Source organism: Anneissia japonica, unplaced genomic scaffold (genome assembly GCF_011630105.1).
Source record: "Anneissia japonica isolate Jap-2015-1 unplaced genomic scaffold, ASM1163010v1 scaffold694_len1028156_cov167, whole genome shotgun sequence".
Lineage (NCBI taxonomy): Eukaryota > Metazoa > Echinodermata > Crinoidea > Comatulida > Comatulidae > Anneissia > Anneissia japonica.
In genome coordinates, this window is record NW_022727885.1 from 875,231 (window position 1) to 889,571 (window position 14,341).

The 14,341-nt window shown below is 33.4% G+C and overlaps 1 protein-coding gene across 7 annotated transcripts in view; it reads right to left on the minus strand.

Moving 5' to 3' along the window:
* The window catches only part of LOC117113839, a 45,466-nt gene that overhangs the window by 3,836 nt on the left and 27,289 nt on the right, over positions 1-14,341 (minus strand). For 5 of the 7 annotated variants that reach the window (XM_033257291.1, XM_033257288.1, XM_033257292.1 and 2 more), the window contains exons 2-5: positions 11,069-11,227; positions 8,719-9,687; positions 5,510-5,686; positions 2,184-2,564 (exon numbers count right to left, since the gene is read on the minus strand). In XM_033257291.1, coding sequence (XP_033113182.1) covers positions 2,184-2,564; positions 5,510-5,686; positions 8,719-9,687; positions 11,069-11,120 — 1,579 coding nt within the window. In that variant the 5' untranslated portion in view covers positions 11,121-11,227. Of the gene's footprint in view, positions 1-2,183; positions 2,565-5,509; positions 5,687-8,718; positions 9,688-11,068; positions 11,228-13,859; positions 14,015-14,341 lie in introns of those variants that run through there. The other 2 variants (XM_033257287.1, XM_033257293.1) reach the window with 2 other exon arrangements.

The window sequence follows — 14,341 nt, forward strand, 5'->3', positions numbered from 1 at the left end:
GTATGTGTATATATATATATATATATATGTGTGTATATATATTATATATATATGTATATATAATGTATATATATGTATATATATATAAATCATCGAAGATTACAGTTTATTTACCCTTCTTTGATGATTTATATATAATTTAACAGTGTTGATGGCTATCTTGATTATTATTGTATATATATATATACAATAATAATAATAATATATATATATATATATATATTACAGTTTATTTACCTTTCTTTTATGATATATATATATATATATATAATTTAACAGTGTTGATGGCTATCTTGATTATTATTGTATATATATATACAATAATATATATATATATATATGTATATATATATATATATTCATATATACATACTAAACGGTAAAGAAGAGGAATATGCAAGTGAAAATAATTCCCCAAACAGGATTCAAACCCACGACCTTCTGTTGTCTATGCATAATTATTATAGGCCTACAATGGATACAGTAGATGTTTTGAATTAATCTATATAATTGCAAGTTTCACATTATTTCTACAGATATTACCATGCAGATATGTAAAATTTTAAGTTCCAAATAATGTTTTAGGCATTTTCGTTTTTCAATTATTTGATTTACATTAATATACCGTATATGAACGAATAAAGTGATTTTGTATATGCCTATATGACTTTGATGATAATTATCACTTTGATAACCGTTAATGAACATATCAAATAATAATGATCGATTTCATAGCTAATGTACCTATTCATTTTATTTTACATTTATAGTTTCGATCTTTTCTTATTAACATTTTTGAATGAAATATCAATGAACAAGACTCTCCAAAACAATTCACTTGATCAATGCTAGGCCATCCATAATGCGGTTGAGTTCAAGACCTCGTCGATAATTTATGGCAACAGCAAGTGTTTCTGAGGTAGAGCACCCAAGTTATTAGTATTTAGGAGTCCCGAGGGACGTATTACTCTCAAATACAGTATTCTGTTACCAAGTACATAAACGCAATAAAACACATCACAAACAACGAATGTTTTGTTTGATAAGCATAATAAAAATGTAATATCACTTATAAAACTGACTTCGTATGATGTTCATAATCTACCGAGAGTCGCTGCATAATTTTCTGCATTTATATTATCACAGCAGATCTGAATTCAGACGATCATTAAAGTTGAACTAATACCCCCCTAAAACATAACCATAATGTCATAATATGCAAATAGTATATATCTGCATTATTAAAAATTTAGGAGCTAAACTTTTGAAGATCATATCCTGCCACCCAGTTTCACCACCCCACTCCTCCCCCCCCCCCACAAACAAAAAAGGGAAAACAAAAATCTACAGTTTAAAATATAACTTTAAATTTATTAGAGAGCCACGTATGTTATCCAATTTCAAGACATCACAAATAAAAATTACAGTTTTAACTGACATAGAGACGATTTGCTAAAGGTGAATTGCTGACTATGTTACCTGGATCGCCATACGTCAGGCGTTACTTCAGTAGTTAGCACTGGAACGCATTTTAAACTCTAAATTAAGATCAGAGGTGAGTCATATGACTAAAACCATTAAGTGGAATGGATCATAATGTTTTTGATCTTGAGTTAAAGAGTCGTATTTTGGATTTATTTATTAACTCTCAGTGAGTACTTTTTCTGAATTATTCACTGATTCATTCACTATAGAGTACAGCAATCGAGTTGATACATCTGAAAATAATTGAATGGTTCAAATAGAAGCAAGTCCGGTTAACTAGAATTTAAAATTCCATTTAACTTAAACTTCTATTTTCAACCAGATTAGGGTGTCCATGCACTGTAGTTTGAGAGCATGAGAGAGAAAACTATCAGAAGTTAGCCAAGTTCTAACAACAAGTTAGGCCTATCATAAATTTAATAAATGCCGATTGGTCAACACTTTAACAAGTTAAAGGTCTCGTCGCAGGCTAGGAAGGTTCGAGTGGAGGTAATACTTTGCAAATCTGGTTTAAATACCCTACGTAAGCACAGTTACGGTGAGGCAGTTCATCAAAACACTTTGTGAACACTAAAAGACGTCCATGCGATGTGACTTGCTTTACAAGTAAACCGGCCATTTCGTCACATCAGGCTTTTGACTAAATGCACATTTTAGTTAATTTTCTATTCAAAAACATAACTGACTGACTGACTCACTTGTTGAATTAAACGACGCCAGAAATCCGTGTCGGTAGCTGTTTGAACGGTATATCCTGTATTCCATGAACATCGATTGTCCAGTGGAAAGTAGAGGAACTGGCAGGCGCGTACCAGTGACGAACAGCAGGATTGGGGCATTAGAATCTTGACCATCTCGTATCCTTAAATATTCTTGAATGCGCCCACTTGATGACAGATCAAACGATTTGAACGTTATGTTGACGCGATATCCTTTCGCCACATGGATCAGCCATGTCAGCTCCTGAGATCGGCAGTTGTTGTCGTAAGCATCAATGACGCCAGATGGGCTCTCTAAGACACATCCGCATCTACAAGGTTCGTTTGATTGTTTCTCATCCGGATCTTGTTGAAGAACGACTATAGGAAAAACATATGAAAGCAATAAGGATAAAGTGTAGTTTTGATTTTGATAATAGGGGGATGGGGTTACAGAAACATCTCTAAAGCCATTGTAACAGCTTTGTCTATAGTTAGATATAGTTAGATTCGGTAATCACAGGGATTGTCTTGCACTAGATTTGACCTGATCAGAGGGGAGTAACTGTTAAGCGTCCCACCTTGGGTCACAGATATTCACTCATTTAATTTAGGCCTGTATGTAAACCATGTTCATGGTTAATGACAGTCATGTGTCTTCAACATGATGACGGCTAGGAACAAGTAACAAGTTATTAACAGGGTTATCAGAATGATTTAAGATAAACATAAGTACATATTCACAATATTAATAAATTTATTTTTTGTGATATAAAACCTATTTCATCAATAATTTCTAAGAAGGAAATGTCCTCATTATAATTTAATTTAATTTGTTCAATAGAGATACAATGAAAACATATTTTCCTAAACTAAATAGCCAACACACAAAAGATAGCATTGTAAAACACGATATAATGTGATCATTGATAATTTTAACAAATGTTCGAAACATTTTGCAACGTTATTTAGTCAGAAACTACGATAAATACGTATTGTACTTCTCATTCTATACACAAAAAATATAAATAAATAAATAAATAAATAAAACTTGTGGATACCAAAATGTACACATAAAACTGTTAGGTTCGATTTTTATTGTTATTACTATTAAGTCATCGATATTGAAGATTATTTAGTGATTCAAAAGAAAATAAAAAGAGGAGGAAAACAAAAATAAATAAGAATAATGTATATGTGTGTATATAAATAAATATATATATATAATACAGTATATATATACAGTATATATATATGTATATATGTATATATATATATATATATATAATGTAAGAAAAAACAATGAATAGACGATGCACAATCACTGAAGGTTGACTTGCTATCTGTATTAAAGTTTAATAAAATATCTTTATCAACGTTAAAGAAAATATCTTTATCAAACGTAAAAATGAAAAGAAGGGATGGGGGATGACCCAAACGAAAGACAAAATAATATGTATATGTGCATTGTTCTGCAAAAGCATTGATTGATCGATTGATTGTTTGATATAAAAAAATATAAATTCATAATTCCTAACACGTATGCTTAAACTCGAAGCCATAACATATGTTGCATCGCCGCATATATTCCTTTGTAGGCCTATATCTGGTCTAATTATGTGCAATATTTCTTGCTGTTATTGTCGAATTCAATTCGTGTAGTAGATTAAACTAAAATGTATACCACCAGAAGTCGCAAGGCGCATTTCATTATCTGTGACAGGCCGTAATATTGCTTCATTTGCTGTCTGAACGTGAGTAAATGACTACTTAGCTAATGCAAAAACGTCCTTAATGTCTTCATTATTCACTCTATATTACCCCGGGAAGGTTAGAAAAACATCTATTTCGTGTTTATATGTCATTTTAATTAACTTTCTATAAGAATTCTGAATTAATATTCTTACCAGCTAAAAGTCGAGAATATTGTCTGTATTAAATTAATGGCTAATTATTTTTTGCTATGAAGAAACATAGAACATGCTAACTATATTCGTTTGAAAATACATGTAGGCCCTAAAATTGTTATTGGTATTATAACGTGATTGTTTTTTTTTTTTTTGTTTTTTTTTTTTACCCGATCAGCAAAAAAAGAAAAGAAAAACAAATTATCACGCACTTTTAATATAATATTACATTTAACCAATTACCAAGTTTCAATCAAGATTCACATGAGAACAATGTTAACGTGTTTAAACGCGGTTAACGTAAATGCAATCGAAACAGCGTTACCATGCCTATTAAACTTAGAAACGTTGTAAACGCAAATACAATTGAATCAGACGCAACCGTAAGCCGCGGTTGTTCCACAATTGTCTCAGTCTATCTACTGCGAAAAAGCACACGTGTGTGTTAGTGTTAGAGTCAACGTTGCTTGCGTTTACATGTGCTTTGTGTTAAGGTATCTTTAGTGTGCTTTTCTACATAAGAAAATAAAATAACAATGTCTGTGCTGTTAAAACTGTGCAAACAAAGCAAATTAAACTGCATAGGTTTTTATCAAAATAGCATTGAAAACAACACAGGTTATTCAATTGTGAATCTGAACCATCGACAGGGCAACCAACATCAACACAAAACCCTACTGCGCCACTCGACCGCTGTACATCATTAATTGTTAGTAAAATAACTTGATTGAGTATATCATTATTATTATTATTATTATTATTATTATTATTATTATTATTATGTGATGAAAGACGTACGTGTGGCTGTTCAACTGCACCGAAAAGTCATCTAGTACGTATTAGTGTGCGTGCTTTGTCAAAAGAAATTATAGGCCTACACAATTGTAAAGCTACTGTATACCGTATTCCCTGTACACTTATATAGCTGTCTCTTATATACATCTAGATGTGTATAGTGTGCGTGGGTGTGTGTGTGTTATTTGTCGCGCCTGCGAACAAAACAAAATCATATCATATTATGATAGAAAGAAATTGGTTAGTATTGAATCTTCGAAATGTGTAATTGAGATGTGATTCTAATTGACAGCATATATATGAAAATGATAGAGTGCAAACATGTTAGATCCAAGTAAAAGTTTGGATTTCTGCAAGGCATGCGTCAAATTTCATGTAAAAAATATTCTGAGGTGAAACAATCCTCGAGGGCCAGTATGTTTGCATGAGTCACATGTAAAGCTAAGCCTAGAATAACAATCTAGAAAACATGTTGTATGTGTATGGAACGCCATAAAGGCAACTTTCAAACAGTGGATTTTTAGGCACAGTGGATTAACCAACGCAATCGATGTTCATGCACAGTCGATTTTCGAGCACTTGCCCTTTAGGCATTCCATAGATTTTATATTCATCTGTACTTACCTTTGGGACATGCGGTGATGTTGCAAGTTTCGGTCTTCACGTTATCACCTACACATGGGGCACCACCATTACTGGGAGGTGGATTCTCGCAGGCTCGTGTTCTATGATGTCGCCCAGTACCGCAGCTGGCTGTGCAGCTACTCCATTGCCCCCACTCAGACCACCCGCCTGGTGTAGCTATTCGAAAAGATACATAAACATAAGAAAATCAAAGTTTGTATGCCGGTAATGTTTATATTTTTGTTGTCTACTGTCCCAAGGCGGTAGTAGACACTTTGTTGTCGTATGGCCGTTGAGCTTGTAAGAGTAAATCCGTCGGAGGAATGACGGGATGGGTTATGAACTAAAGACAAAAATGAAAAGTATGCCATGATGGCATGCTAAATAAGACCTGTCCTAGTTACAGTCGGTTATTAATTGAATAAAAACAAACAAAAGCTGCTTAATAAGACCTGCCCAAGAAAGTTCACTAAAAAGTTTTAAAAATCTGGTATATACTTGTAAATTTATTCTAGAGAATTGCCAACACAGAAAGCATGGATTAGTTAAAAGAAGCTAAATCAAGTAGTAGACACACGCTCCAGGTGGTTCCTATTTTTTTAGTCGAAGTCGAAATCTTCTGCATTTCAAATAATTACCTTATCAATTAAGGTTATTAAAAAATGATGACAATAAAATATGAAATATCTCAACAAGCAATGAATCAATTTATGTTAATTAAACCTTGAAACGTGTCAAAGGTAACCATCTACAAGTTGTTCACGCTCCTCTTTGGTAAACAAACAATTAATGTAATTGTTTGTTTAAAAAATTTTGGCCAACCATTAGGATTCATTTCTCCTTTGACAAATAATACTGTTTTTGGGTTACGTTTTTTCCGTCATTTGCTCAGTGACGTTGTTCTGGGCGAATCACAGCCAATAATTTTAAGTGAAAATAACGTTTTATTAACGTTAGAAATCAGAAGACCCGCTTTAAAATTTCAAATAAGGCCATAATGCCTCTCTCTTTCAACTTTTTCACAAATTGGAATATATACTTTTATGTATAGTATTATCTGAAATTCTATCTGGTTTTAACGCTTAAAAGAGAAGGGAGTTTCAAGTTTATCACGTTTCCATATATAATGAAAAACTGCAATTTCGAATCTCATTTGATGAGATATTTATGCTCTTTGATTTACTCGTGTATCAGTAATGAAGGTTTACCAAAGCTATCATGCGATTTTACTGACTTGGTAGAGATACATAACATAAACCGAGTGTATAGAACAGACGACTCGAAATTAAAGCAGAAAATCAAGTTTTCATGTTAATTAATATTGACGCTGATTTATCATTCCTTATTCCTAATTGATATACAAGCAGAGCCATTCGAAATCACGCTGTATGTCTCCGAGTGCCAACACAGATAGAACGTGTGATGTGTTATTATATGCAATTTGATTTATTAGCCTCGAAGAGTTGTAAACGGGAAGATATGCCGAAGGCGCACGAATGCCTGCCTGTATTCATGTATAATATGCGTCGTGTGCAGCATGTTTGTGTGTTGGTGTAATAATATGTCGCAATGCGTAGATCGGTTTCATTATAAAAGATGATAAATTAAAAATATTTTAAAGAAATCACATTACAACATTACAAAATATATATTAATCGGGTAATTAAACTGTTATATTACAGCAGTTTGCGTTTTATAAAGCGTTCCAAACTACTGTACAGCTAGGTTAAACGCAAAATTAACGTAAAATGCATCAGAAAATTACTCAAGTTAAAGCTACGTTCACATGAAGCCCGGATCCGGTCCGGGGGCCGAACAAAAAATCGAGTTTTTTTTAACACTGCGTTCACATCGCGCACAGAACACGGTTGATGGGGTTAAGTACGTATGCGTTCGATTGGTTCGAACCAACCAAGCTTGTTGATTGGCCCAAGAAAAAAAAACTTACGATTTGTGGATAAAAATGGCTCTCAGACAATCGGTCCAGATCCGGAGTCCGGATTGAAAATCGTACGAATTTGATGTGAACGGTCCTATTCTTTACCACTGCACCCATTTTCACGACATTTTCTCCGGACTCCGGACAGGAATCCTGGCTTGATGTGAACGTAGCTTTAATCAGGGATCAGTGAAAGTTTAATTTCATTTTTAATCATCGCTAGTGCCATTGCAACCCGATTTTGTGTCTCAATATCGTCGAATTTATTTCCATTTTTCTCTTTCTTTTTACTTTCTTGTGATGTTTTTCATGTTTCTTTTCAAAATCATTCTTTTATTTTTTTTCATAAATTTAAATATCAGTTCTCATTATATCAATGACTTAAAGCCATATGTTCTGTTTTACAACCAACGCCTAGTAAGTCTAGTCCAGTATTTATTATTATAATTATTATTATTATTTATTATTATTATTATTATTATTATTATTATTATTATTGTTATTATTATTATTATTATTATTATTATTATTATTATTATTATTATTATTATTATTATTATTATGTGATGAAAGACGTACGTGTGGCTGTTCAACTGCACCGAAAAGTCATCTAGTACGTATTAGTGTGCGTGCTTTGTCAAAAGAAATTATAGGCCTACACAATTGTAAAGCTACTGTATACCGTATTCCCTGTACACTTATATAGAGCGTCATTACAATATCGCGAATACATATAACCCATTTTCAAAACTGTTAATTTATACAGAAGTTTCTATGTTCAAAGTCTATTTGTTTATACGATCAATTGACCTATGACATACACGCACTCACGTGGAGCTACAATGTAGCTTTCTATCTATAGTACTAGAGCTGATACATACAGACCTCGTGCCAATTTTGCCACAACTTCAATCAATGGAGTTCAATTGCTGTACCACTATGATTGGATAACCTAAAGCTTGTTTACTCAAAATACTGATTGTGTTGTATTGTACTTCACATTTTGAAAGATTTATTTTCTAGCGGGGTCCACCATGTGGTGATTTGAGCAGTGCACCATGAGGCATTGCTCTATTCTAATGCGGTAGTTTACTACATCTTTTGTATTGTACATATTATGGGCAATATTGCACTGAAACACATGGTGAACAGCGACTGAAAGAAAACAAGAAGTTTACATTTGGAAATGATAAATTACAAAAATAATATTTTCTTGAGAATCATAATCCCATAACGATTAGGACATGCAACAAGCTAGAAATGCACCTACCATTATCCGAAGGAGAATAGGGTACGCAAATATGCGCTTGTTCGTGTACAGCACCAGTTCTTGTCACGCTGACATAGAAAAAACAATACCCGTGGTAATTACTGTGTCGGTGGTGAAAATTAGAACAATCTATAGTATATTCAGTACTAGTCGTATCGATTTCCATTATGTAATCCATAGTACCAAGTGTGCCCGGAGTCTCAGAAAAACTTTCAATTTGCGCGTAAACTCTTATTTTATCATTTGAGTGGCCATGGCCACAGCGAGGAGCTTGGTGATAGACGACTAACCCGTTGGTCGTCGGACACTCCGATACACTTGATAAGGGCACGTTAAAACTATACTTAGTGTTCCACATAATTTCCATTATAGCGCTCATTCCAAATATTCTCCCGGACTTGGTTGCTACTAAAAAAGTGTAAAATCCTGCGGTGTCTAAATATTCACAGTTTAACGTAACTTCTGCTGATTCGTTGTAATTAATTGGCTTCGAATATACTTCCATTTGTTCCGATTTAGAATCGTTGTACCTACGATATCTGGCAATAAATTCTAGCTCACACTGGTCTATGGGACAGAAACCGTTTTCAAGATTCATGAAAATGGACACTATGACATCTCCGTTAAGTGTGTACAGCTTTGGTGATGGCGGGACAACATCTACCATAGGAGCCATAACTCTGAGGATTTGACTCTGAGCTACGACAGTATCGTTGTCATCCAGAAGCAAAAACATGAGGCTACTTTCGTTTATAAACATGTTGCATGGGTACACCAACGACCCGGAAATCAACGGAAATGTTACGCGATTACGATGTATTGATTGATTCGTATCGACATCTATTAATTCTACGACGATAACTGGTAAATTTTCGTCGGTCAGGTTGTAAGTAACAGTGACGTTGTTGTTGCTGAAAGCCATGTGTGCGATTGGGGCCTGGATAGCGTACATTCCATGTCCAACATAAACTATATTTAAAATAGAAAATACAAAGGTTATACTCATTATGTCAAAAGTAGTTGATTATTGCTAATGATTGCTAATGACCAGGTAAACTCAGCAGGACCTATTGAAACGCCTATCTTATTCCGTCCGTCAAGCGTAACGGAACGTTCTTGTAATGATATGTGTAGATCTATCATATTACACTTTCATAAACAAAAACATCTTGTTTAACCGTCCGATTGATTTCACAGAATGCCCGCTAGTGACCCTACAGCCTCGATATCACAGACAGAAAATGAAAAGTGAAGATGAAGTCAAACACTTTGCATGGCAGTAATGAAAAGAGACTGTGTCGTGAAATAATACTTCTTTAAACGTACATTATATCGGGTGTGACTTAACTTTATTTACTCGTCCTTAAAAGCTTATCACAAAAGAATAGTTAAAATGTATTGAGTTACAGGGAAAATGCTAACTGGGCGTTTCGTGTGTGTCAACCAAGTGATTTGACGCTCACACCGTGAATGATTTACTGTTTTAGATAGAATAAACTAAAAAATGTACGTTTTAGAAACTTTGAAAGTTCATTGTAAGCAAAACTTTTGCCCTTCCTGTGAATTATTTTGTATTCGTATTCGAAAAGAATACCGTTGTATTCCGGTTGATTGGCGGCATTTGACGGCCATTAATCTAATATGTGAAATAAACATACGGGTTTATTAAGCTCTATATTTTTGATAATGGGACAACGTGCTTCAACATACAATAAATGTAATACATTAGTTACACCCAGCATTTAATCACGAGGCCCCGCTTAACATTTGCGCCTTAAGCCAGCCGGTAATGTCTAGTAAAACATACTATAACAATGTAGAACTATCTATTTCAGTTAGGCCTAAGTGCCTATTATAGAGTGAAAGAAAATAGAACGAAGAAATGTAGTCACTAAATGTTTAGCAATTTAGACCTATAAATCTATCCTCCTCTCTCTGGGTCTATGTATGGGGGTGATAAATATACATGAAGGAGAAAATTTAATCCACACCAGAAGAGTTGAGGGAAATGTTTGTTGCTCTAGGCCAACACGGAAATAAATGAATACATACTATGATAAGCCCATGATAAAATATACTATAAAAAAAAAACCAAAAAAAAACCAAAAAAAAAAACACTGAAATAAATCTCGCAATTAGTATTCTAAAAGCAACATCTCGATACTTGTTGAAATTCAAATCAGACTAGCTGAGTATGTGTATCTTATGACATACTCACTTAAAGCAGACTATGGAAATCATAACGAGGATTGCGTGTTAATGGCGCGAATAAATCATGTAGGCCTACTTTGCTATAAATCAAAAATGTCCATAAAACTCATAAATGAAGGACAATATAGAATCGTATTACCTAACGAAACGAAAATGAAAATGGTAAGTATCCATCGCCTGTCCTTATCCATTGGATCTCTACCACGTCTTTGCTATGGATGCAATTAATGCCTGTCACATTGTATTTACTGACACACTGGGTCTCAACACTGTTCACATACGCCTGTATGGCAAGAGCCTGAAACAAAAATAAAAGAAAACGTCAAGTTCGTCAATATGATGATTAAGCAACCTTGATTTGTTATGTGCCAAAGAAAATGCAGTCAGTAGCAATCCAATCGGATGGTTATCTTCTGAGATTAGCAGAAGATAACCATATATAAAGACTTACAATTGTTCTCAATTTCAAAGTAAATTACAGAGGAAAATTTAGGGGGTATATTCCTCTCCATTTATTTTTTTGTATTAAAAAATAAATCTGTAAAGCTTATCAGAAAATCAAATTTTACCAAACTAAAATGGCACAAATACAACATCGAATTAAGGAAAGTGCTGCGGCTTCAAGAAGTTGGCTCTCCTGAGCACCCATGACTCTCGCTCCGCTTGCACGTGTACCCCACCAACCCACACCTTCAACTTTCTTAACAAACAAGATTCGCCCAACCCCAAAAATAAACGTGTGGAGTCTGTTTAGTCTTATAACTTAAATTTGGTAAAGCTTTGATCAAACTTAATAAATGTTTAACCTACGTTTCCTGAATTAAACAGCGATTAAGGGGTAATGATCTCATTTATAAGCATTCACCTATTAGTAGCCCACATTCGTATGGCGCATGATGCGCCTTTTGCAGTAGTACTTTTTCTTTGGGTTGGGGAGGGTATGGGTTATACATTGTACTCCATATTATGGCATTAATAGAAGTCTTGTAATAACAAATTTCTATGCCTATATCTCATATTATAATAACCGTTTCTTCTTAAATTACAATTTAACTGTGTTCGATGAAAACAGGACAACCTACTTGGCGAAGTCAGAGCTTATCTCTTGTTAATACCATACTAAATCTCTTCACTTTAGTAAATTTGTTACCTCGTAAATAATATGAAACTGTGTAATGATTACTCAATTTGGTAGATACTAGATATTTTTAACTGATGATTTATTTGAAATTTGACGCCCTGATTCTGTAAGCCAATTTTCTGTGACGATATCTAAACATAAACTTAAAGTAAAAAAAAAAGAATTTTATATACTTGAGTAAGTGTGTAACTTCAAACTAAAAATATAAGCAAGTAAATAATTGGTAAAATAATACAATTTCTATTATAGCAGTTGTCAACACCCTGCATTACTATTTTTTTTTCTATTGATCGTCTGTAAATATATTAACATTGAATACTTATTTTTGGTCTTTGACATTAGGTAAGTTGAAACTTATATTATTTTATATTACATAAGCAATTAAAATTATTTAATTTTTCGATGGCCGTAAATATTTAATTAGGAAATTAGCTCTTACAGATGGAAGAAATATTATATTATATGATGATATCAAAAACAAAATAATAACTTTAATTATAGTAATGTTCAAGATTACCTACAGTAATAAAAAATATATTTTGCTAATTAAGATTACAACAATTATTATTAATATTTAGAAAATTATTATTATTATTATTATTATTCATATTATTATTATTATATTATTAATGGTTAATGGTTAATGGTTATTAATTTATAGAGCGCAAAATACAAAAAGTCTCTATTATTATTATTATTATTATTATTATTATTAATATTATTATTATTATTATTACTATTCTCACATGTGTTGCTTCTAAAGCGTGACAAGTCTTCGTTCAATAATTTATAGAGTCGTAATAGTGTAAAATTATTTTTCAACGATATTTTAATGGACATTAAAAGGAACTCAAAAAATCCCACTAATGGTAAAACACATTAAATAATGGTGCTACTATATAATTTTCATCAAATCTGTGCACGCGTCTGAACGGTAAATCGTCACAAACTTTTGGTCTTTACTTAAATTAGTACCGTACCGGTATATGATGATCACAGCCGCCATCATAATCATCGTTAACCATCATCATCATTTGTGTTTTACAAATACACCTATAGGCGAAGCTTAAAAAAATAAAGAAGGCCTACGAAAAGTTTGACTTGATAAGGTACGTTGACAGATGGGGGATTATACAACCTCAGCCCCCACCATTTACGATTATGTCACCTCAAGGTGGCCAGAAATGGCACTCTCAGATTTAAAATTTGAATGTAATTATTTTCTTTTTTTTTTCTTTTAATATTTTACAATTATTTTGAAAAATTGAGGGTGGGCCTGTCCGGAAGCCCACCCCCACTCTTAATCTGCCACTGATCAGTGCTACTGGGCAGGCATACAATAATTATCAATGATCAGTCTATTTATAGGCCTACACAAATCATCAGGCCTAATTAAAGTTGTGTATTTCATAAGATCTCCTACCTTCTCATACTGAAGATAAACTTAACGATACAGAGTATAGGATTTTAATAGACAAGTAATTTATGTGAACCCTACAACTATATACAAAATCTCACAGTCTCGTGTACTTACACTTGCAACTGAAGAGATCGAAACTTATCTCTTAAAAGTTGTTTTATTCATCTTGATCAGGGACAGAATAAACAATGATTTTTAAAGCACAGGATTTCCTTAAAGGCCTACTTTATTACTTTACATTTTTTTAGGCCTACTTTGTACGGTATTTTCTAAAACGGGATAGCCTCACGCGCACACTTTTCAGTTTACGTAGTACACACTAATGACTAGGCTAAATTATGTATGAAGATCAGGTCCCCTATTGCCTACCTGTATGCTGACTGCCTAGTTGCCATATTCCTCTTCTCGACAGTTTCATTCCACTGCGTCGTACCAATTATTATTATTTTCTATAAACCAATGAAGTTAACAACAACGAACCTTCTAAACCTCCCACCTAACGTGACATCATCGTGAACTTGCTGAGTATGCCGCTAGGCAGCCTCCGACCATTATAAAATTACCATCTCCGACTCGGAGGAATGTTTGCTTAGCCAATGTCAGCTAAACGCACTACGGACCACCATCCGGGTCAGAATATTAGTGACTGACAGCTCCTAATGTTGTCTTTTTAATCTAATTGGCTGTTTTAATGTCTCAAACTTCATCGATAATGACGCGTTTCACAGCCATGGGTTTATTTTAATTAAACAGTGTGCAACAATAGTTTGAGTACTAAGAATAACAGATTCACTGTAACATAAATATGACTAAGCCTATATTTTTACATAGGTATATCGTACATCAACGCA